The sequence below is a fragment of the Mycena indigotica genome (assembly GCF_014461135.1).
Source record: "Mycena indigotica strain 171206Taipei chromosome Unknown Mind.scaff0017, whole genome shotgun sequence".
In the NCBI taxonomy this organism is placed as follows: domain Eukaryota; kingdom Fungi; phylum Basidiomycota; class Agaricomycetes; order Agaricales; family Mycenaceae; genus Mycena; species Mycena indigotica.
In genome coordinates this window covers 1,017,740-1,042,288 of record NW_023503016.1, presented here as the reverse complement: position 1 = coordinate 1,042,288, position 24,549 = coordinate 1,017,740, and the positions used below count along the sequence as shown (strand labels likewise).

Sequence of the window (24,549 nt, the reverse complement as noted above, 5' to 3'; positions counted from 1 at the left end):
TTGGGTGTTCTAGAGCTTGTTAACTCGAGCTCAACAATGCCCGCGACAACAGAAATCCCGACGTTGTCGTTGTTGAAGGCGACTAAGGGAGCGATATGGTTGCTTTCGGAAGGGTGTCAACAAACAAGTAAGCGGCAAAAATAACCACTTACCTGGGACGACTCCGACGACCACGACTCATCTAGAACGCCGAATGTAGGAGGGCTGGTTGGTAATTGAAGTTTGTTGTATCTCGACTTACTGCTTTGATAGAGCGTCGTTCGCAAAACGACAACTGGCCAACGATGGGCTTACATTTGCGCGCTCGCCTGTTGCGCTCGCTGCAACGGTGAGCGCGAACGCCAACAACAAGCTCGGATACTTACTGATTTGTTTCAGTGAAACTGTTGACGAGGAGGTAAGCAAACAGTGAAAGTAAATGAATTACAAACTTACTGGCCTTCAGTTTTGCTTTGGAGGCTTAGAAGCGAACGTTGGGCTCGCACTCGCCTGCTTGAGCTGCAAAGGTGAGCGCGAACAGTAACAACAACTCAACATAGTTTGGTTGCAGCGAACGTAAGCGCGCGGACTCGTAGGTTTGTTCCAAAGGCCTTTGATGGCGTCTACTGACAACGAGGGATTTCGCCTTCAGTACTAGTGTCACTTGCGAGCCCATTCGCGCTCGGCGCTTGCTTTGGCTGTAAACGTGAGCATGAGCAGCAGAACCAAGTTAACTTACTCACTAATCGTTTCAGCGGCCTTCGATCGCAACAAACGTAGCTTTTCGACGACGAGGTAAGCGAGAACTCGAAGTAAATGAATTGTTAACTCACTTGCTTTTAGTTTCGTCTGCGAGCTTGAAGCTCGGCTGGTGGAAGTTCAGTAAGTGGATATAAACCTTGGGAATGCAACTGACCAAGTTAGGAAGACAATCATGGCTTCGCGCTGCCGCCAACGACCAGGATGGTTGCTGAGGACAAGGTCAGCCTGGTAGGTTGGATAATGAACTTACTTGTGTTCAGAGGTCTTCGGCAGCGACAAATGAACCTATTCGATGACGAGGTGAGCCAGAATGTAAAGCAGATGAATTGCGAACTGACTTACGTTTAGTTGCGCTTGCGGAAATCAGCGTTGCGCTGGCCGAACAGCAGGTGCGCGTAGTTTGATATCTAAAATTGAAGTTCAGTCAGTGGATATACATAACCTGGCAAATATAACTCTGGACAAAATGCTGCCTTCGCGCTCGAGCGAAAGCAGTGAATGCGCCGCCAACAACCAGTATGCTAACAAGGTAAGCTCGATGAATGGAAAAATAAAATACTCACTTGCCTTCAGTGTTGCTTGCGGGCTCGGCGTGGAACGAGACGACGTCAGCGCGGGCAACGACAAGCCCAGAGTATAGTGCTGCTGGAGCTGACAACAAGGTAAGCACGATTGAATTATATAAAGTCAATGATAACTTACCTTTAGTTTGATTTGCCAGCCAGAATGGAATGGGGCGCGTGGACTGGATGACGGGTCAGCAAATCCCCCTAGTAGAATATATGTCAGTACTCCGCTGTATTAAGTAGAAGAAACAACGAAATATTTGCTCACCTTTGCGCGTGCCGTCACATCGTTCGTGACTCGTATCTTTTCCTCTTCTCCTTCATCTCGATCGTCGGCACAAGCGCAGACGACCTCTTCGACGACGACAGCCTTTCATAAGCGGCATGTGCGCCTCAAACGACGGGGGATAGCGGGGAGAGGGAAGAGAAACGGCGGAAGGGGAGCGGGGGATATCGAGGCAAGCGGTGAGTCCGGCCCAGTCAGCCCGCTATCCCCAGCGATCAAACTTGCACCGGGCCACGCCCAGCATTTAGCGGCGACCTGGCCAGGCCAACCGCGCGCTCTAAAACCACCAAAAACTCATGCCGGCGCCTATCCGGCTTCCCCTTTCCCCTTTGGCAACTCACGACTAACAACTGGATACGGACTGGGCCGGCGCGCTACCCGAATTGCAGGACTGCCCCCGGTCCACCCGGTTGCCTCAAAATCTCTGGGCAAGCGGCTGGGGCCGGCGCGCCGTCGAGGCAACAACATCATCAACTCGCGGAATGCCGCCCAAACGACCCGTTACCGCCAACGACACCCTTGCCTTCTCTCTGCGCCGACTATTAACGCCAGCAAGTGCCTCGCGCAACGACAAGGACAACTATGCAAGTCAATCATCGGGAGACGGGGGAAACACTTACTTGAAACCGCGGGCGGGTCATTATGGCGCCGTTAGCGCCTGAATCTGGCATGCAAGTTACTAATTCCCTTCGTTTCGCCCCACAAACTCACTTCAATGCATAGTTCGGCTCGATCGGCGCGAAAGTGGGCCAGGGAAGGTGGAACGGCGAGCGCAACGGCGCGCTGGCTTGAATCGGTGAGTCAAAAGTGCAGGAAACGTTGCAATTGCTGACTCTTGCGCGGCCAAGGCGGCGCGACCTCGTATAACGCGCTAGACATGGGTAAGTCAAATTTCGAGTTGGGAACAAGAAGCTCACTTTTGCAGCTGCAACGAACAGCGCGTGAAGATTCGTGCTGAGCAAAAGAAGAACGGTAAGCCTGAGCGAATGCGAACACAAACAGTTATACTTACCTTTGCAGATGACAACACGGTGTGTCCACAGGCAAGACCAAGCTGGACAGAACAATCAAGGTGAGCGGAAGCATTTATAAACAAAAACAAGTGGTACTTACCTTGGTAGACAACGAGGAACGTCCCGCGCTTGACAAGGCCAGCCTCAGCTCAACTTCAATCAGGTAAGCGAGTTTCAGTCAATTTCAGCAAATCACTCACCTTGAGAGACCAGCCTGCGAATGACGATCACGCTCGTCCGAACCGCACGCAACTTGCGGCCTCCAACCTGATGGTTAACCAAGGTCAGTCCGCGTCATCATACTGTACTAAGAAAACTCACCGAGATCATAGTTCCGATAACAAGTGTTGCTCGCGCAAATGCGGGAACCGATTTTGGTACTGACAGGGAGGTAAGCAAGAAACTTAAGTAGGATGATTCCCAAACTTACTTAGAGCAAGGTACAATGTGACAAAGGCACCGCGTTGGTCGTAAGGGTACTGGGAAACAGGTAAGCCAAATGAATCCAGTCGAGGAGTTTGAAACTGACTCACCGTTGCATGCTACAACGATTCAAGTCCAGCCAGCAGATTTGGCTATGACAAGAAGGGCGGCGGAGAAGGGTGGGACAGGACATAAGTACAGTTTGTATGTACAACAGATGAATAGATGGGAGTATGAGGGAATAATAGTGTCGACAAGCATGGAGGGATAATGGGGGGAAAGTTTGCGCGTAACTTGACGCGCATTTTGTTTTATGGACACGAGCAAATTCCTCCGAAAGGTTTCCCAGCGTGATATTGATCCGTTGGGGCGGGAGTGGACACCATGCGACTGAAAATCGCGTATTTGTGAAGTTCCAAGGAAACAGTACGCGCGGCGTTGCGCTTCCCGTCCGATCCTCGCGGTGATGGGTCAGGGGTGATGGTAACATAATGTTCTCACACACTCGGCACAATCGGAAATGGCGATGAGCGGACACAGTATTATCAGCATAGAGAGCTTTGCAGTGAATACAGAGGGTACAAGACGCTGGATAGCGGCGATGAAGACGTAGATAGTACTGATGTGTATTCAACAATGTTTCCCACGCTTCGGGGTCTGCCGATCCCGGGCAGAGTACAGTGCAACGAGCAATTGTTGTGCTCATTCCCTTTTTGGGATACCCTGTGTGTGGCGCTCAGAAAAGCACTGAAAAAATTCCAGAGAGCAGACCTGGATGCAGGGTGGGATGTGACGAACATTTTTGGGGTGATGGTTGCAGGGCAAAAAATGAGGCGATGGGCTAGAAAAATGACACACTCGAACAAAAGTGCGCAGACGGCATAAGGGCAAAAGCCAGCCAAGCGAGGATTCCACGATAGTCATGGGTAGCCGACATTACTTGTCGTATTACCCCTGCGCTTGCCGCTGTCTGCGTCACACAGGAACCTCGCTTGCGACCTGACTCGGGGAATTGCCCCTGATGACTCAGGAACTTCTTACGCGCGCCGCCGACATGGCGCCATTATTTTTTTAAAATTTTCCTTGGCCATCGGACTCGTCACGCCTTGTCACACTTTTTCTTCCCACTGTCATGACCAAGTCAACAACGCGTTGCGACGCGTGCCCATCTGACGGCAATTTTTTTCCAGCGTCACACTTTGTCTAGGGTTTGCTCATAACCACCACCTCCCTCTCCTTCCCTTGTCTTCCTCCCTGCCCCCGCCGCCCGCAAACTTCACAACGAGCCCTTTGCAAAGTCACCCACCAAGACGTTGCGCCTGCTGCCCAGCAAACCCACCAACTATGTCTCTCAGTCGGCGTCGTGTTGCGTGATGTCGGCCTTCGAGTGCCCTGTACGTGCTGCCACATTCGTCTTTGGTATTGTGCTAATTCCCCCCAGAGTTTGCGTTGGCTGCCGCGAGCGCCATCGACAGCATCACTGTACTGTCGCCTTGGCGGCCGCGCTGCTCGCATCAACAGCTTCACGCGGCCTTGGCGGCTGCGTTGCTGCCATCTCGACTGCTGTCAACCACCACCGCGTCCCTCAATTCCCAGACGACCTACAAGATGTGTGTTCCCTGCTGCGGTTTTGTTGATAATTTTGCTTACAAGCCACCCACAGTCTTGACTCTATGCAACGAGGAAGTCTTCGTGCTGAGGCTCTTGGCCTCAGCTTTTTTCTCTTAGCAGCACGACAACTGCTGCTCTCGCGACTTGGCTTCCGTGCAACTGGCGGTATCTCGAGCGCTTCTGCCATCAGCAACAAGTGCGAGTGGGCGAGTCACGGCACTTGTTCCCGCATTTGAGGACACCACTCAAACGACGAGCGCGAGAAGGCCTTGTCACATTGCGTACGTCCGAGTCCCCGCCTCTGCATTTGAAGCATCAGTACTCACTGCAATGTTTAGACTTGTCTTCGGCATTATAACCATCTCATTTCCCTCCCTGTCTTCGCGACACGCCAATGGCCCCATCGACATTGCATTGCTTCCGTAGTAACCGCCTGTATCTGCGGCCTTGTCTGCGCGGCACTGGCTTTGGCTTGTGCCTGAGGCACAGCATCAGTGAGCCTCGCACCTGCTGAATCTCGCTGATGTACTCACTTGCTTCGCAGAACGCGATAGTCTTGCTGAAAATTGTTATAAAATGATGAATCAATTGATGCTTACGTAAGCACTTTCCGACCCACTCTTTGCCTTAAAAAAACTCACTTTTGCGCCAGGATTTTGACGGCCGGAGGCCTAGCGTCCCTCTGGACTTCAACGCCTCGGAGCCAGGGCTCTGCTCCCTGGCTTCCCTCTCGTGGCCATTGTCCTCACCAACCCTGCCCAACGCATTCTGCTATCCCCGCATCTAGCACAGGCGTGTCGATGCCGAGACCCTCATGTGGTCTTTGATAATGGTGAGCTCTTGCTCCTTCCCTCCATTGTGCTATTACTGACCTTGATCTCAGTGTCCCCAACGTGTTGCGCCTGTCGTCGAAAAATCGCTCCCATCACCGAATTTTGATGCGATCACCGGATTATCCGATGATTCCGGGTCGTCATTTGGACCTCAAAAAACATGATTCAAGACGCCATTTTTTCCAGGATTTTGCCGCCGGAGGCGAAAAAAACAGGAGGACTTTCAACGCAATCATTGGCAGCAGTGCGCTGCCAATCCCCCCACTGTGAGTTTTCACTCTGGTTTTCTTTGTTTCCCAGTGCCAGTGCTTAAACTATCACATAGTCCATTCATCACCCATCCCAAATTTCCTCAACGATGGGCCCTACTCCGGCCAACCGCGACCTCTGCCGGCGGCACGTCGTTTCCCCCCGCGTTGATTCCGCCACCTGCCATATTCCCAAGGGCTCTGCGGCTTCCAGTCGACAACGCCGGGCTTCCCCGGTCTTGACCGCGGCTCCGACCCGGCGGCACGTGCCCGAACCGGCCTTCATCTTCCCACCACGCCAAACTCTCTAACGACGCGAGGGCCTTGTCCCCACACCTTGACTCCGACGCCCCCGTCTTCTATTGTGGGCTGCGACGCATCCAACGACTACGAGACGAGCCAGTCTTGACCGCGGCCCCTACCGGGCCATGGGCCGGCGGCACGTGCCCGAATTGGCCTTCCTTCCTACCACCATGCACATTGAGCCAACTACCCCAGCGCCAAGTCACTATGCATTTGCTCTGACCTCAACTCGCCGGCGCTTGGTCTTAAATGCCCTCTACAACGCCGTTGGCAACGACAAACGCGCTGATTAACTGTGCGCCCACCCCGACCAAACGCGCGTCTGGCACGGCACCTGGCTGGGCAGAACTCTACCACCACGGACCGATCTATTTCGACCAGCGCAACGCGGCGCCTCCGCGTTGGCGAGCACGGCCGACTCTTTCCCCCAAACATCATCACCAACGACCAAAGTGCAGCGTTAGCTGCCTTGTCCATCAGCTTGGTCTCGCTGTCGTCAACGCCTTCGGCGGGTCCACCTGCTTGCAAACGCGCTGGGCTCATGCCCACAATTTGGCCCCCCGCAACAGCCATTTTTAGCTAGAGCGGGCCTGCGGCGCCAAATTTCTGTCGTTGAGCGTTCAATCCCTTTCCCCCCAAAAAAACTCCCCTCCGCACCTTTGATTTCTCGGTGGAGCTCGCCTGCCGCGCGTCACGAGTCAAACGCCACGCGCGTCGTGCCGGCTTACGATGGACTTAGTTGCATGACAGCAACTGGCGCTTCTCACTGCTATTGTTGCAAGTCCCCAGTCCAGTCTCCTTGCGACTTCCAACTTGCCTTCAAAACTTGCCTCTGGACCAGTTATATTTCGCTGGAGCTCGCCTGCGGCGCCATTGAAGCTGCTCTGGTGAGAGCGCGGCCCCCCCCCGAGACTGCAGCGCCCATCGCGACTTTCCCTTCAAAAGTTGCCTCGCACCACTCCATTTTTCGCGAGAGCTCGCCTGCGGCGCGTTGGCACTGACCGGCGCTTTAACTGCCATTTTTCTGGCCGGGCTTGCCAAAACTCGCCCGGGGAGCACCCATTTTTTTCGCTGGGGCGCCGTTAGCGTCCAGACAAACCCTCGTGAACTTGCCCGCCAAATCTCTGTCACGACGGCAAGTGACGCTGGGCAGGGCACCCGGGCTACAACGCGGAGGAAGGGTCTGCCTTGAATCTGGTCATGGGCTTGATTTCTGCGTACTCAGCGCCAACTGGGCTGCTGCCTGGCAATGGCGCCATTCTCGGCAGCCAGCTCCGACGCGCCAAGACCTGGCCTTTGGATCGGGATAGCGCGTCTCGATGGATCTGGGGAGCTAGACGGGGATAGTAGTTTTTTTTTTCTTCTTTTACGTGTTTTTTTCTTCTCTGCACGCGTCGGGTACCTTTGTGAACTTGTAGTACGCGTCGGATAGCTTGTTTACACGTCGGATAACCTGTAAAAAATTTTGTCTTTTGGTGCATAAAATAAGAGCGCTCGCTGCGAGCCTTAGCGAGCTGCGAGCCTTTGCGATGGGTGAGTAAGGCGTTGAGGTGGATGCGGGAGGGTATCGGAGGTGGAGCGGCGGCGGCGTCGGACGCGTTCATAATTCAATTTTCAAGGCGAAGCTGCTCCACTCGATTTCTCTTCCACCGAGATTGTCGTCCTGCCAGCAAACGCAGGCCCCGATGAGCCCGTCACCGTCTGTTTCTTCTGGCCCGGCTCAAAAGAGGTGTTGACGAAGATGCCGGGCTATCCTCAGCCCCTACGCACGGTGTCCAAACCCACGTTCCGAGTTGGAGAGGCGGGAAACAAGGGGCTTGGTCTTTTTGCTGCTCGTGCTCTCAGTCAAGGAGAGCTTATCATCGATGAGCGGCCATTGCTCATCAGCGTTCGAGGGGTGCCCGTCGCAGTGCCCATCTGGTATAGTCAGGAGCAGACGACAAAATACCAGCTGAGGGAGTTTGAGAAGTACCTAGAGGTGGTTTTGAAGGAAATGCGGCCTGCAGATCGGGATGCTTTCATGTCCCTTGCAAACAGCCATACGACCGATGGATCAGTGAGTTGTCACTCACATTTCTTTCTTTTGTGTTACTAACTCGTCTTGTTGCAAGGGACCTATAGCTGGTCGAATCCGAACGAATAGCATCGGTCTGGATGGACTCTGCCCTGAGATGAGTGGTCCAATGGCACAGTATAGCTCTGTCCCACATTTTATTTCGCGCATGAACAATAGGCACGGCGTCCTATCATCTTTCTCTGATACTCTTACAGTTGCTGCCCCAATACGAGCACCAACTTCCACGACGCGTCTATCTCCTACACAGTCTATGCAGCGCGTGACATTGCGGAAGGCGAAGAACTGACGTTGGCTTATTCCGACGTCTGGGACACTGCAGCGAATCGCCAGCAGACCTTCAAGCCATACGGATTCGTTTGCGCGTGTGATGCGTGTCTCGACCCCGTCAACTCCGACGCTCGTCGTGCCAAGATTCGCTCGTTCGTTCCAACCGTCCAGTTGTGGGCCGTCAACCGGTCTTTGCCTGATGACTGGCTCATCAACAAGTGTCTCGAGCAAATAGCGCTGTTGGAACAAGAGAAGCTCGAGGGCGAGGCGCAGTACCACGCCGCCATCAATGCCATCATGGAGGCATATATTTGTCTGGGAAATTCTCCTAAAGTGCGCCATTGGGCGGCACGGGCACGGAAATGCCCATGGGCGGCAAACATTTATGTGCTGATTGCCCTCAAGTCGCATAGTCGCCACCCGCTGTGGCGCATGCGGGTCGACGACAAGCCAAAGGGAGAAATGGCGTCGCAGCTCAAGCGGTTGGCGGCACTCGCGGGCGGGACGGACAACGGAAGAGGGCTCATAATGTTTGCAGGAGCGTAAAACATGTACAACAGTGTTATCTTGCTCAACGACCGGTGTAGGCGTCCTTCGAGCCCTTGCGGTATGAAACGGTGATGTTGTCATCTCGGCACGCACGCCGCACGCCGCGTGCCTCGGATCTTCCTCCGCCGCAGGCTCCTCCTCCGCCGCCTCGCCGCTCCCAAACGCTGAACTGGTCAGGTATGGCAGATTATCCCATTTTGCTAAGGAAACTGACGAGTAGTCAGCGGTGCAAGCGTGTTTTCTGCATTCAGCAGCACTTGCCAGGCTGGGTATGCTGGCCGGAAGTGAGCGCGTGTTCCCGCTGACGTTCTACGTGAAACGGGAGTGCTGGGCCATTAGCTAAGGGCGGAGAGCTCGATAGTAAACTAAACCGACGAGGTAAGCGTTATCTCCGTGAATTCATAGTTTTGCAACGTTGGTCTTTGGAAAGCCATTTATCACAAGCAGCGGACGCGAATCAGGGAGTGTGTTTTCTGCATTCAGCAACACTTGTTGGGCTGGTTTGGGCGAAATCATGGGGCTACAACGGTCAGGTTTGCCCATGTTCGTCCGAGTTTTACTCAACACGTACTTTGTGTCGATCGATCGAGAGGACCACAGCACGTCCTTCGCGCACGCCAGCGACGACCTCCACAGTCCAGACTACACCCCTTCCGTTCAAGCCCGAGGCGTTGCTCGCGGTTCTGGCAGCAAAAAAAAAAAAAAAAAAACAAGTTAGTTGAGCAAAATGTACCGCGGAAAGTGCTCACGTAAGCGACGCGATCAGGGAGAATTTTTGTCTCCAGCTCGGCCGCGCGTCGTTGGTATATGTCGGCAGTGGTCGAGGATAGCTTCAAGCTCAAGGAAGTAGACGAGTTCTGCAAAACACGGTGAGCCACACAAATGGTGACAGCGAGCGGCAAACCAACCTGGCTGTCAAGCAGTCGTAGGGCTAACGCAGCGCCAGCTGGACGGTTGGTCGGTGCATTGTGGTGTTCGGCGTTGGCGCTTGAAGGTCGGGTCACGCCTTGGCAGTGCTGTGACGCCCGGCGCCGGGACCCGGACCGACGCTCTTTCCACGACCACCACGAACTACTCTCTTCCATCCCGAAACCGAGCTCCCACAAACTGGCAGCGTGGCCGGCCGGCCAAGGACTCTGGCTTCCAGCCCTCCGACAAGCATCAGCAGTAGTCTACTGCGACATTCTTACGGCAACCACCACTTCATTCCGCGCGGGTCCAGCCAGCTACGGGTTCCGATCACAACCGGCACGCCTCGCACAAGTGGAGATGGCGGCACCGTTTTGCGGAACACGGTGAGTGTCAGTCCGACTGGCCCGCTGACCGTCTTTGCAGCCGGCCCAGCTCTCGCAGCAGCAACCACCACCGGCAACGGCGAAACTCAGGCCAGGCGGCACAGCCGGCGTCTGGCTTTCCCTCCATCTCACGACTACATACTGGCTACTGGGACCTCCGGAACGGCAAATCCCTCCCGCTGAAGCAATCCACCCAAACGGCGCAACCGCTCGTTCTGGCCGGGAAGGTGAGCCGAATGCAGTGTTGGGGAGCGGGTGAGTTGGGGCAGATTCGGGAAGACATGATTTGCTCACCTGCCGTTCCGCCCCAGTCAAGCTCAATTCCCGCAACTGCCAAATCCGTACTTCGAAACCGCGTTAACGACTATGGTTCCGCCTTGGGTGTTCTAGAGCTCGTTAACTCGAGCTCAACAATGCCCGCGACAACAGAAATCCCGACGTTGTCGTTGTTGAAGGCGACTAAGGGAGCGATATGGTTGCTTTCGGAAGGGTGTCAACAAACAAGTAAGCGGCAAAAATAACCACTTACCTGGGACGACTCCGACGACCACGACTCATCTAGAACGCCGAATGTAGGAGGGCTGGTTGGTAAGATTGAAGTTTGTTGTATCTCGACTTACTGCTTTGATAGAGCGTCGTTCGCAAAACGACAACTGGCCAACGATGGGCTTACATTTGCGCGCTCGCCTGTTGCGCTCGCTGCAACGGTGAGCGCGAACGCCAACAACAAGCTCGGATACTTACTGATTTGTTTCAGTGAAACTGTTGACGAGGAGGTAAGCAAACAGTGAAAGTAAATGAATTACAAACTTACTGGCCTTCAGTTTTGCTTTGGAGGCTTAGAAGCGAACGTTGGGCTCGCACTCGCCTGCTTGAGCTGCAAAGGTGAGCGCGAACAGTACTAGTAACAACAACTCAACATAGTTTGGTTGCAGCGAACGTAAGCGCGCGGACTCGTAGGTTTGTTCCAAAGGCCTTTGATGGCGTCTACTGACAACGAGGGATTTCGCCTTCAGTACTAGTGTCACTTGCGAGCCCATTCGCGCTCGGCGCTTGCTTTGGCTGTAAACGTGAGCATGAGCAGCAGAACCAAGTTAACTTACTCACTAATCGTTTCAGCGGCCTTCGATCGCAACAAACGTAGCTTTTCGACGACGAGGTAAGCGAGAACTCGAAGTAAATGAATTGTTAACTCACTTGCTTTTAGTTTCGTCTGCGAGCTTGAAGCTCGGCTGGTGGAAGTTCAGTAAGTGGATATAAACCTTGGGAATGCAACTGACCAAGTTAGGAAGACAATCATGGCTTCGCGCTGCCGCCAACGACCAGGATGGTTGCTGAGGACAAGGTCAGCCTGGTAGGTTGGATAATGAACTTACTTGTGTTCAGAGGTCTTCGGCAGCGACAAATGAACCTATTCGATGACGAGGTGAGCCAGAATGTAAAGCAGATGAATTGCGAACTGACTTACGTTTAGTTGCGCTTGCGGAAATCAGCGTTGCGCTGGCCGAACAGCAGGTGCGCGTAGTTTGATATCTAAAATTGAAGTTCAGTCAGTGGATATACATAACCTGGCAAATATAACTCTGGACAAAATGCTGCCTTCGCGCTCGAGCGAAAGCAGTGAATGCGCCGCCAACAACCAGTATGCTAACAAGGTAAGCTCGATGAATGGAAAAATAAAATACTCACTTGCCTTCAGTGTTGCTTGCGGGCTCGGCGTGGAACGAGACGACGTCAGCGCGGGCAACGACAAGCCCAGAGTATAGTGCTGCTGGAGCTGACAACAAGGTAAGCACGATTGAATTATATAAAGTCAATGATAACTTACCTTTAGTTTGATTTGCCAGCCAGAATGGAATGGGGCGCGTGGACTGGATGACGGGTCAGCAAATCCCCCTAGTAGAATATATGTCAGTACTCCGCTGTATTAAGTAGAAGAAACAACGAAATATTTGCTCACCTTTGCGCGTGCCGTCACATCGTTCGTGACTCGTATCTTTTCCTCTTCTCCTTCATCTCGATCGTCGGCACAAGCGCAGACGACCTCTTCGACGACGACAGCCTTTCATAAGCGGCATGTGCGCCTCAAACGACGGGGGATAGCGGGGAGAGGGAAGAGAAACGGCGGAAGGGGAGCGGGGGATATCGAGGCAAGCGGTGAGTCCGGCCCAGTCAGCCCGCTATCCCCAGCGATCAAACTTGCACCGGGCCACGCCCAGCATTTAGCGGCGACCTGGCCAGGCCAACCGCGCGCTCTAAAACCACCAAAAACTCATGCCGGCGCCTATCCGGCTTCCCCTTTCCCCTTTGGCAACTCACGACTAACAACTGGATACGGACTGGGCCGGCGCGCTACCCGAATTGCAGGACTGCCCCCGGTCCACCCGGTTGCCTCAAAATCTCTGGGCAAGCGGCTGGGGCCGGCGCGCCGTCGAGGCAACAACATCATCAACTCGCGGAATGCCGCCCAAACGACCCGTTACCGCCAACGACACCCTTGCCTTCTCTCTGCGCCGACTATTAACGCCAGCAAGTGCCTCGCGCAACGACAAGGACAACTATGCAAGTCAATCATCGGGAGACGGGGGAAACACTTACTTGAAACCGCGGGCGGGTCATTATGGCGCCGTTAGCGCCTGAATCTGGCATGCAAGTTACTAATTCCCTTCGTTTCGCCCCACAAACTCACTTCAATGCATAGTTCGGCTCGATCGGCGCGAAAGTGGGCCAGGGAAGGTGGAACGGCGAGCGCAACGGCGCGCTGGCTTGAATCGGTGAGTCAAAAGTGCAGGAAACGTTGCAATTGCTGACTCTTGCGCGGCCAAGGCGGCGCGACCTCGTATAACGCGCTAGACATGGGTAAGTCAAATTTCGAGTTGGGAACAAGAAGCTCACTTTTGCAGCTGCAACGAACAGCGCGTGAAGATTCGTGCTGAGCAAAAGAAGAACGGTAAGCCTGAGCGAATGCGAACACAAACAGTTATACTTACCTTTGCAGATGACAACACGGTGTGTCCACAGGCAAGACCAAGCTGGACAGAACAATCAAGGTGAGCGGAAGCATTTATAAACAAAAACAAGTGGTACTTACCTTGGTAGACAACGAGGAACGTCCCGCGCTTGACAAGGCCAGCCTCAGCTCAACTTCAATCAGGTAAGCGAGTTTCAGTCAATTTCAGCAAATCACTCACCTTGAGAGACCAGCCTGCGAATGACGATCACGCTCGTCCGAACCGCACGCAACTTGCGGCCTCCAACCTGATGGTTAACCAAGGTCAGTCCGCGTCATCATACTGTACTAAGAAAACTCACCGAGATCATAGTTCCGATAACAAGTGTTGCTCGCGCAAATGCGGGAACCGATTTTGGTACTGACAGGGAGGTAAGCAAGAAACTTAAGTAGGATGATTCCCAAACTTACTTAGAGCAAGGTACAATGTGACAAAGGCACCGCGTTGGTCGTAAGGGTACTGGGAAACAGGTAAGCCAAATGAATCCAGTCGAGGAGTTTGAAACTGACTCACCGTTGCATGCTACAACGATTCAAGTCCAGCCAGCAGATTTGGCTATGACAAGAAGGGCGGCGGAGAAGGGTGGGACAGGACATAAGTACAGTTTGTATGTACAACAGATGAATAGATGGGAGTATGAGGGAATAATAGTGTCGACAAGCATGGAGGGATAATGGGGGGAAAGTTTGCGCGTAACTTGACGCGCATTTTGTTTTATGGACACGAGCAAATTCCTCCGAAAGGTTTCCCAGCGTGATATTGATCCGTTGGGGCGGGAGTGGACACCATGCGACTGAAAATCGCGTATTTGTGAAGTTCCAAGGAAACAGTACGCGCGGCGTTGCGCTTCCCGTCCGATCCTCGCGGTGATGGGTCAGGGGTGATGGTAACATAATGTTCTCACACACTCGGCACAATCGGAAATGGCGATGAGCGGACACAGTATTATCAGCATAGAGAGCTTTGCAGTGAATACAGAGGGTACAAGACGCTGGATAGCGGCGATGAAGACGTAGATAGTACTGATGTGTATTCAACAATGTTTCCCACGCTTCGGGGTCTGCCGATCCCGGGCAGAGTACAGTGCAACGAGCAATTGTTGTGCTCATTCCCTTTTGGGATACCCTGTGTGTGGCGCTCAGAAAAGCACTGAAAAAATTCCAGAGAGCAGACCTGGATGCAGGGTGGGATGTGACGAACATTTTTGGGGTGATGGTTGCAGGGCAAAAAATGAGGCGATGGGCTAGAAAAATGACACACTCGAACAAAAGTGCGCAGACGGCATAAGGGCAAAAGCCAGCCAAGCGAGGATTCCACGATAGTCATGGGTAGCCGACATTACTTGTCGTATTACCCCTGCGCTTGCCGCTGTCTGCGTCACACAGGAACCTCGCTTGCGACCTGACTCGGGGAATTGCCCCTGATGACTCAGGAACTTCTTACGCGCGCCGCCGACATGGCGCCATTATTTTTTTTAAATTTTCCTTGGCCATCGGACTCGTCACGCCTTGTCACACTTTTTCTTCCCACTGTCATGACCAAGTCAACAACGCGTTGCGACGCGTGCCCATCTGACGGCAATTTTTTTCCAGCGTCACACTTTGTCTAGGGTTTGCTCATAACCACCACCTCCCTCTCCTTCCCTTGTCTTCCTCCCTGCCCCCGCCGCCCGCAAACTTCACAACGAGCCCTTTGCAAAGTCACCCACCAAGACGTTGCGCCTGCTGCCCAGCAAACCCACCAACTATGTCTCTCAGTCGGCGTCGTGTTGCGTGATGTCGGCCTTCGAGTGCCCTGTACGTGCTGCCACATTCGTCTTTGGTATTGTGCTAATTCCCCCAGAGTTTGCGTTGGCTGCCGCGAGCGCCATCGACAGCATCACTGTACTGTCGCCTTGGCGGCCGCGCTGCTCGCATCAACAGCTTCACGCGGCCTTGGCGGCTGCGTTGCTGCCATCTCGACTGCTGTCAACCACCACCGCGTCCCTCAATTCCCAGACGACCTACAAGATGTGTGTTCCCTGCTGCGGTTTTGTTGATAATTTTGCTTACAAGCCACCCACAGTCTTGACTCTATGCAACGAGGAAGTCTTCGTGCTGAGGCTCTTGGCCTCAGCTTTTTTCTCTTAGCAGCACGACAACTGCTGCTCTCGCGACTTGGCTTCCGTGCAACTGGCGGTATCTCGAGCGCTTCTGCCATCAGCAACAAGTGCGAGTGGGCGAGTCACGGCACTTGTTCCCCATTTGAGGACACCACTCAAACGACGAGCGCGAGAAGGCCTTGTCACATTGCGTACGTCCGAGTCCCCGCCTCTGCATTTGAAGCATCAGTACTCACTGCAATGTTTAGACTTGTCTTCGGCATTATAACCATCTCATTTCCCTCCCTGTCTTCGCGTACGCGCCAATGGCCCCATCGACATTGCATTGCTTCCGTAGTAACCGCCTGTATCTGCGGCCTTGTCTGCGCGGCACTGGCTTTGGCTTGTGCCTGAGGCACAGCATCAGTGAGCCTCGCACCTGCTGAATCTCGCTGATGTACTCACTTGCTTCGCAGAACGCGATAGTCTTGCTGAAAATTGGTATAAAATGATGAATCAATTGATGCTTACGTAAGCACTTTCCGACCCACTCTTTGCCTTAAAAAAACTCACTTTTGCGCCAGGATTTTGACGGCCGGAGGCCTAGCGTCCCTCTGGACTTCAACGCCTCGGAGCCAGGGCTCTGCTCCCTGGCTTCCCTCTCGTGGCCATTGTCCTCACCAACCCTGCCCAACGCATTCTGCTATCCCCGCATCTAGCACAGGCGTGTCGATGCCGAGACCCTCATGTGGTCTTTGATAATGGTGAGCTCTTGCTCCTTCCCTCCATTGTGCTATTACTGACCTTGATCTCAGTGTCCCCAACGTGTTGCGCCTGTCGTCGAAAAATCGCTCCCATCACCGAATTTTGATGCGATCACCGGATTATCCGATGATTCCGGGTCGTCATTTGGACCTCAAAAAACATGATTCAAGACGCCATTTTTTCCAGGATTTTGCCGCCGGAGGCGAAAAAAACAGGAGGACTTTCAACGCAATCATTGGCAGCAGTGCGCTGCCAATCCCCCCACTGTGAGTTTTCACTCTGGTTTTCTTTGTTTCCCAGTGCCAGTGCTTAAACTATCACATAGTCCATTCATCACCCATCCCAAATTTCCTCAACGATGGGCCCTACTCCGGCCAACCGCGACCTCTGCCGGCGGCACGTCGTTTCCCCCCGCGTTGATTCCGCCACCTGCCATATTCCCAAGGGCTCTGCGGCTTCCAGTCGACAACGCCGGGCTTCCCCGGTCTTGACCGCGGCTCCGACCCGGCGGCACGTGCCCGAACCGGCCTTCATCTTCCCACCACGCCAAACTCTCTAACGACGCGAGGGCCTTGTCCCCACACCTTGACTCCGACGCCCCCGTCTTCTATTGTGGGCTGCGACGCATCCAACGACTACGAGACGAGCCAGTCTTGACCGCGGCCCCTACCGGGCCATGGGCCGGCGGCACGTGCCCGAATTGGCCTTCCTTCCTACCACCATGCACATTGAGCCAACTACCCCAGCGCCAAGTCACTATGCATTTGCTCTGACCTCAACTCGCCGGCGCTTGGTCTTAAATGCCCTCTACAACGCCGTTGGCAACGACAAACGCGCTGATTAACTGTGCGCCCACCCCGACCAAACGCGCGTCTGGCACGGCACCTGGCTGGGCAGAACTCTACCACCACGGACCGATCTATTTCGACCAGCGCAACGCGGCGCCTCCGCGTTGGCGAGCACGGCCGACTCTTTCCCCCAAACATCATCACCAACGACCAAAGTGCAGCGTTAGCTGCCTTGTCCATCAGCTTGGTCTCGCTGTCGTCAACGCCTTCGGCGGGTCCACCTGCTTGCAAACGCGCTGGGCTCATGCCCACAATTTGGCCCCCCGCAACAGCCATTTTTAGCTAGAGCGGGCCTGCGGCGCCAAATTTCTGTCGTTGAGCGTTCAATCCCTTTCCCCCCAAAAAAACTCCCCTCCGCACCTTTGATTTCTCGGTGGAGCTCGCCTGCCGCGCGTCACGAGTCAAACGCCACGCGCGTCGTGCCGGCTTACGATGGACTTAGTTGCATGACAGCAACTGGCGCTTCTCACTGCTATTGTTGCAAGTCCCCAGTCCAGTCTCCTTGCGACTTCCAACTTGCCTTCAAAACTTGCCTCTGGACCAGTTATATTTCGCTGGAGCTCGCCTGCGGCGCCATTGAAGCTGCTCTGGTGAGAGCGCGGCCCCCCTCCCGAGACTGCAGCGCCCATCGCGACTTTCCCTTCAAAAGTTGCCTCGCACCACTCCATTTTTCGCGAGAGCTCGCCTGCGGCGCGTTGGCACTGACCGGCGCTTTAACTGCCATTTTTTCTGGCCGGGCTTGCCAAAACTCGCCCGGGGAGCACCCATTTTTTTCGCTGGGGCGCCGTTAGCGTCCAGACAAACCCTCGTGAACTTGCCCGCCAAATCTCTGTCACGACGGCAAGTGACGCTGGGCAGGGCACCCGGGCTACAACGCGGAGGAAGGGTCTGCCTTGAATCTGGTCATGGGCTTGATTTCTGCGTACTCAGCGCCAACTGGGCTGCTGCCTGGCAATGGCGCCATTCTCGGCAGCCAGCTCCGACGCGCCAAGACCTGGCCTTTGGATCGGGATAGCGCGTCTCGATGGATCTGGGGAGCTAGACGGGGATAGTAGTTTTTTTTCTTCTTTTACGTGTTTTTTTCTTCTCTGCACGCGTCGGGTACCTTTGTGAACTTGTAGTACGCGTCGGATAGCTTGTTTACACGTCGGATAACCTGTAAAAAATTTTGTCTTTTGGTGCATAAAATAAGAGCGCTCGCTGCGAGCCTTAGCGAGCTGCGAGCCTTTGCGATGGGTGAGTAAGGCGTTGAGGTGGATGCGGGAGGGTATCGGAGGTGGAGCGGCGGCGGCGTCGGACGCGTTCATAATTCAATTTTCAAGGCGAAGCTGCTCCACTCGATTTCTCTTCCACCGAGATTGTCGTCCTGCCAGCAAACGCAGGCCCCGATGAGCCCGTCACCGTCTGTTTCTTCTGGCCCGGCTCAAAAGAGGTGTTGACGAAGATGCCGGGCTATCCTCAGCCCCTACGCACGGTGTCCAAACCCACGTTCCGAGTTGGAGAGGCGGGAAACAAGGGGCTTGGTCTTTTTGCTGCTCGTGCTCTCAGTCAAGGAGAGCTTATCATCGATGAGCGGCCATTGCTCATCAGCGTTCGAGGGGTGCCCGTCGCAGTGCCCATCTGGTATAGTCAGGAGCAGACGACAAAATACCAGCTGAGGGAGTTTGAGAAGTACCTAGAGGTGGTTTTGAAGGAAATGCGGCCTGCAGATCGGGATGCTTTCATGTCCCTTGCAAACAGCCATACGACCGATGGATCAGTGAGTTGTCACTCACATTTCTTTCTTTTGTGTTACTAACTCGTCTTGTTGCAAGGGACCTATAGCTGGTCGAATCCGAACGAATAGCATCGGTCTGGATGGACTCTGCCCTGAGATGAGTGGTCCAATGGCACAGTATAGCTCTGTCCCACATTTTATTTCGCGCATGAACAATAGGCACGGCGTCCTATCATCTTTCTCTGATACTCTTACAGTTGCTGCCCCAATACGAGCACCAACTTCCACGACGCGTCTATCTCCTACACAGTCTATGCAGCGCGTGACATTGCGGAAGGCGAAGAACTGACGTTGGCTTATTCCGACGTCTGGGACACTGCAGCGAATCGCCAGCAGACCTTCAAGCCATACGGATTCGTTTGCGCGTGTGATGCGTGTCTCGACCCCGTCAACTCCGACGCTCGTCGTGCCAAGATTCGCTCGTTCGTTCCAACCGTCCAGTTGTGGGCCGTCAACCGGTCTTTGCCTGATGACTGGCTCATCAACAAGTGTCTCGAGCAAATAGCGCTGTTGGAACAAGAGAAGCTCGAGGGCGAGGCGCAGTACCACGCCGCCATCAATGCCATCATGGAGGCATATATTTGTCTGGGAAATTCTCCTAAAGTGCGCCATTGGGCGGCACGGGCACGGAAATGCCCATGGGCGGCAAACATTTATGTGCTGATTGCCCTCAAGTCGCATAGTCGCCACCCGCTGTGGCGCATGCGGGTCGACGACAAGCCAAAGGGAGAAATGGCGTCGCAGCTCAAGCGGTTGGCGGCACTCGCGGGCGGGACGGACAACGGAAGAGGGCTCATAATGTTTGCAGGAGCGTAAAACATGTACAACAGTGTTATCTTGCTCAACGACCGGTGTAGGCGTCCTTCGAGCCCTTGCGGTATAAGCATCTCGGCACGCACGCCGCACGCCGCGTACCTCGGATCTTCCTCCGCCGCAGGCTCCTCCTCCGCCGCCTCGCCGCTCCCAAACGCTGAACTGGTCAGGTATGGCAGATTATCCCATTTTGCTAAGGAAACTGACGAGTAGTCAGCGGTGCAAGCGTGTTTTCTGCATTCAGCAGCACTTGCCAGGCTGGGTATGCTGGCCGGAAGTGAGCGCGTGTTCCCGCTGACGTTCTACGTGAAACGGGAGTGCTGGGCCATTAGCTAAGGGCGGAGAGCTCGATAGTAAACTAAACCGACGAGGTAAGCGTTATCTCCGTGAATTCATAGTTTTGCAACGTTGGTCTTTGGAAAGCCATTTATCACAAGCAGCGGACGCGAATCAGGGAGTGTGTTTTCTGCATTCAGCAACACTTGTTGGGCTGGTTTGGGCGAAATCATGGGGCTACAACGGTCAGGTTTGCCCATGTTCGTCCGAGTTTTACTCAACACGTACTTTGTGTCGATCGATCGAGAGGACCACAGCACGTCCTTCGCGCACGCCAGCGACGACCTCCACAGTCCAGACTACACCCCTTCCGTTCAAGCCCGAGGCGTTGCTCGCGGTTCTGGCAGCAAAAAAAAAAAAAAAAAAAAAGTTAGTTGAGCAAAATGTACCGCGGAAAGTGCTCACGTAAGCGACGCGATCAGGGAGAATTTTTGTCTCCAGCTCGGCCGCGCGTCGTTGGTATATGTCGGCAGTGGTCGAGGATAGCTTCAAGCTCAAGGAAGTAGACGAGTTCTGCAAAACACGGTGAGCCACACAAATGGTGACAGCGAGCGGCAAACCAACCTGGCTGTCAAGCAGTCGTAGGGCTAACGCAGCGCCAGCTGGACGGTTGGTCGGTGCATTGTGGTGTTCGGCGTTGGCGCTTGAAGGTCGGGTCACGCCTTGGCAGTGCTGTGACGCCCGGCGCCGGGACCCGGACCGACGCTCTTTCCACGACCACCACGAACTACTCTCTTCCATCCCGAAACCGAGCTCCCACAAACTGGCAGCGTGGCCGGCCGGCCAAGGACTCTGGCTTCCAGCCCTCCGACAAGCATCAGCAGTAGTCTACTGCGACATTCTTACGGCAACCACCACTTCATTCCGCGCGGGTCCAGCCAGCTACGGGTTCCGATCACAACCGGCACGCCTCGCACAAGTGGAGATGGCGGCACCGTTTTGCGGAACACGGTGAGTGTCAGTCCGACTGGCCCGCTGACCGTCTTTGCAGCCGGCCCAGCTCTCGCAGCAGCAACCACCACCGGCAACGGCGAAACTCAGGCCAGGCGGCACAGCCGGCGTCTGGCTTTCCCTCCATCTCACGACTACATACTGGCTACTGGGACCTCCGGAACGGCAAATCCCTCCCGCTGAAGCAATCCACCCAAACGGCGCAACCGCTCGTTCTGGCCGGGAAGGTGAGCCGAATGCAGTGTTGGGGAGCGGGTGAGTTGGGGCAGATTCGGGAAGACATGATTTGCTCACCTGCCGTTCCGCCCCAGTCAAGCTCAATTCCCGCAACTGCCAAATCCGTACTTCGAAACCGCGTTAACGACTATGGTTCCGCCTTGGGTGTTCTAGAGCTCGTTAACTCGAGCTCAACAATGCCCGCGACAACAGAAATCCCGACGTTGTCGTTGTTGAAGGCGACTAAGGGAGCGATATGGTTGCTTTCGGAAGGGTGTCAACAAACAAGTAAGCGGCAAAAATAACCACTTACCTGGGACGACTCCGACGACCACGACTCATCTAGAACGCCGAATGTAGGAGGGCTGGTTGGTAAGATTGAAGTTTGTTGTATCTCGACTTACTGCTTTGATAGAGCGTCGTTCGCAAAACGACAACTGGCCAACGATGGGCTTACATTTGCGCGCTCGCCTGTTGCGCTCGCTGCAACGGTGAGCGCGAACGCCAACAACAAGCTCGGATACTTACTGATTTGTTTCAGTGAAACTGTTGACGAGGAGGTAAGCAAACAGTGAAAGTAAATGAATTACAAACTTACTGGCCTTCAGTTTTGCTTTGGAGGCTTAGAAGCGAACGTTGGGCTCGCACTCGCCTGCTTGAGCTGCAAAGGTGAGCGCGAACAGTACTAGTAACAACAACTCAACATAGTTTGGTTGCAGCGAACGTAAGCGCGCGGACTCGTAGGTTTGTTCCAAAGGCCTTTGATGGCGTCTACTGACAACGAGGGATTTCGCCTTCAGTACTAGTGTCACTTGCGAGCCCATTCGCGCTCGGCGCTTGCTTTGGCTGTAAACGTGAGCATGAGCAGCAGAACCAAGTTAACTTACTCACTAATCGTTTCAGCGGCCTTCGATCGCAACAAACGTAGCTTTTCGACGACGAGGTAAGCGAGAACTCGAAGTAAATGAATTGTTAACTCACTTGCTTTTAGTTTCGTCTGCGAGCTTGAAGCTCGGCTGGTGGAAGTTCAGTAAGTGGATATAAACCTTGGGAATGCAACTGACCAAGTTAGGAAGACAATCATGGCTTCGCGCTGCCGCCAACGACCAGGATGGTTGCTGAGGACAAGGTCAGCCTGGTAGGTTGGATAATGAACTTACTTGTGTTCAGAGGTCTTCGGCAGCGACAAATGAACCTATTCGATGACGAGGTGAGCCAGAATGTAAAGCAGATGAATTGCGAACTGACTTACGTTTAGTTGCGCTTGCGGAAATCAGCGTTGCGCTGGCCGAACAGCAGGTGCGCGTAGTTTGATATCTAAAATTGAAGTTCAGTCAGTGGATATACATAACCTGGCAAATATAACTCTGGACAAAATGCTGCCTTCGCGCTCGAGCGAAAGCAGTGAATGCGCCGCCAACAACCAGTATGCTAACAAGGTAAGCTCGATGAATGGAAAAATAAAATACTCACTTGCCTTCAGTGTTGCTTGCGGGCTCGGCGTGGAACGAGACGACGTCAGCGCGGGCAACGACAAGCCCAGAGTATAGTGCTGCTGGAGCTGACAACAAGGTAAGCACGATTGAATTATATAAAGTCAATGATAACTTACCTTTAGTTTGATTTGCCAGCCAGAATGGAATGGGGCGCGTGGACTGGATGACGGGTCAGCAAATCCCCCTAGTAGAATATATGTCAGTACTCCGCTGTATTAAGTAGAAGAAACAACGAAATATTTGCTCACCTTTGCGCGTGCCGTCACATCGTTCGTGACTCGTATCTTTTCCTCTTCTCCTTCATCTCGATCGTCGGCACAAGCGCAGACGACCTCTTCGACGACGACAGCCTTTCATAAGCGGCATGTGCGCCTCAAACGACGGGGGATAGCGGGGAGAGGGAAGAGAAACGGCGGAAGGGGAGCGGGGATATCGAGGCAAGCGGTGAGTCCGGCCCAGTCAGCCCGCTATCCCCAGCGATCAAACTTGCACCGGGCCACGCCCAGCATTTAGCGGCGACCTGGCCAGGCCAACCGCGCGCTCTAAAACCACCAAAAACTCATGCCGGCGCCTATCCGGCTTCCCCTTTCCCCTTTGGCAACTCACGACTAACAACTGGATACGGACTGGGCCGGCGCGCTACCCGAATTGCAGGACTGCCCCCGGTCCACCCGGTTGCCTCAAAATCTCTGGGCAAGCGGCTGGGGCCGGCGCGCCGTCGAGGCAACAACATCATCAACTCGCGGAATGCCGCCCAAACGACCCGTTACCGCCAACGACACCCTTGCCTTCTCTCTGCGCCGACTATTAACGCCAGCAAGTGCCTCGCGCAACGACAAGGACAACTATGCAAGTCAATCATCGGGAGACGGGGGAAACACTTACTTGAAACCGCGGGCGGGTCATTATGGCGCCGTTAGCGCCTGAATCTGGCATGCAAGTTACTAATTCCCTTCGTTTCGCCCCACAAACTCACTTCAATGCATAGTTCGGCTCGATCGGCGCGAAAGTGGGCCAGGGAAGGTGGAACGGCGAGCGCAACGGCGCGCTGGCTTGAATCGGTGAGTCAAAAGTGCAGGAAACGTTGCAATTGCTGACTCTTGCGCGGCCAAGGCGGCGCGACCTCGTATAACGCGCTAGACATGGGTAAGTCAAATTTCGAGTTGGGAACAAGAAGCTCACTTTTGCAGCTGCAACGAACAGCGCGTGAAGATTCGTGCTGAGCAAAAGAAGAACGGTAAGCCTGAGCGAATGCGAACACAAACAGTTATACTTACCTTTGCAGATGACAACACGGTGTGTCCACAGGCAAGACCAAGCTGGACAGAACAATCAAGGTGAGCGGAAGCATTTATAAACAAAAACAAGTGGTACTTACCTTGGTAGACAACGAGGAACGTCCCGCGCTTGACAAGGCCAGCCTCAGCTCAACTTCAATCAGGTAAGCGAGTTTCAGTCAATTTCAGCAAATCACTCACCTTGAGAGACCAGCCTGCGAATGACGATCACGCTCGTCCGAACCGCACGCAACTTGCGGCCTCCAACCTGATGGTTAACCAAGGTCAGTCCGCGTCATCATACTGTACTAAGAAAACTCACCGAGATCATAGTTCCGATAACAAGTGTTGCTCGCGCAAATGCGGGAACCGATTTTGGTACTGACAGGGAGGTAAGCAAGAAACTTAAGTAGGATGATTCCCAAACTTACTTAGAGCAAGGTACAATGTGACAAAGGCACCGCGTTGGTCGTAAGGGTACTGGGAAACAGGTAAGCCAAATGAATCCAGTCGAGGAGTTTGAAACTGACTCACCGTTGCATGCTACAACGATTCAAGTCCAGCCAGCAGATTTGGCTATGACAAGAAGGGCGGCGGAGAAGGGTGGGACAGGACATAAGTACAGTTTGTATGTACAACAGATGAATAGATGGGAGTATGAGGGAATAATAGTGTCGACAAGCATGGAGGGATAATGGGGGGAAAGTTTGCGCGTAACTTGACGCGCATTTTGTTTTATGGACACGAGCAAATTCCTCCGAAAGGTT

The 24,549-nt window shown here is 54.0% G+C and overlaps 4 protein-coding genes across 4 annotated transcripts; 2 read left to right on the top strand and 2 right to left on the bottom strand.

Moving 5' to 3' along the window:
* Positions 1-7,765: 7,765 nt before the first annotated feature.
* On the top strand, positions 7,766-8,914 carry MIND_01399400 (Aldehyde dehydrogenase; the record flags this gene model as incomplete). The annotated part of the gene is made up of 3 exons (XM_037370400.1): positions 7,766-8,080; positions 8,136-8,215; positions 8,296-8,914. 3 exons carry the CDS (start codon positions 7,766-7,768, stop codon positions 8,912-8,914), a joined length of 1,014 nt encoding a protein of 337 aa, XP_037213401.1.
* A 660-nt stretch (positions 8,915-9,574) lies between these two features.
* On the bottom strand, positions 9,575-10,002 carry MIND_01399300 (uncharacterized protein; the record flags this gene model as incomplete). Its single annotated transcript, XM_037370399.1, has 3 exons — positions 9,575-9,600; positions 9,651-9,774; positions 9,826-10,002. 3 exons carry the CDS (start codon positions 10,000-10,002, stop codon positions 9,575-9,577), a joined length of 327 nt encoding a protein of 108 aa, XP_037213400.1.
* An 8,358-nt stretch (positions 10,003-18,360) lies between these two features.
* Positions 18,361-19,787, top strand: MIND_01399200 (Aldehyde dehydrogenase; the record flags this gene model as incomplete). The annotated part of the gene is made up of 5 exons (XM_037370398.1): positions 18,361-18,675; positions 18,731-18,810; positions 18,891-19,493; positions 19,551-19,676; positions 19,724-19,787. The coding sequence occupies 5 exons, from the start codon at positions 18,361-18,363 to the stop codon at positions 19,785-19,787; spliced, it is 1,188 nt and encodes a 395-aa protein (XP_037213399.1).
* A 224-nt stretch (positions 19,788-20,011) lies between these two features.
* MIND_01399100 (uncharacterized protein) lies at positions 20,012-20,583 on the bottom strand (the record flags this gene model as incomplete). Its single annotated transcript, XM_037370397.1, has 4 exons — positions 20,012-20,019; positions 20,071-20,182; positions 20,248-20,355; positions 20,407-20,583. 4 exons carry the CDS (start codon positions 20,581-20,583, stop codon positions 20,012-20,014), a joined length of 405 nt encoding a protein of 134 aa, XP_037213398.1.
* Positions 20,584-24,549: the final 3,966 nt, after the last annotated feature.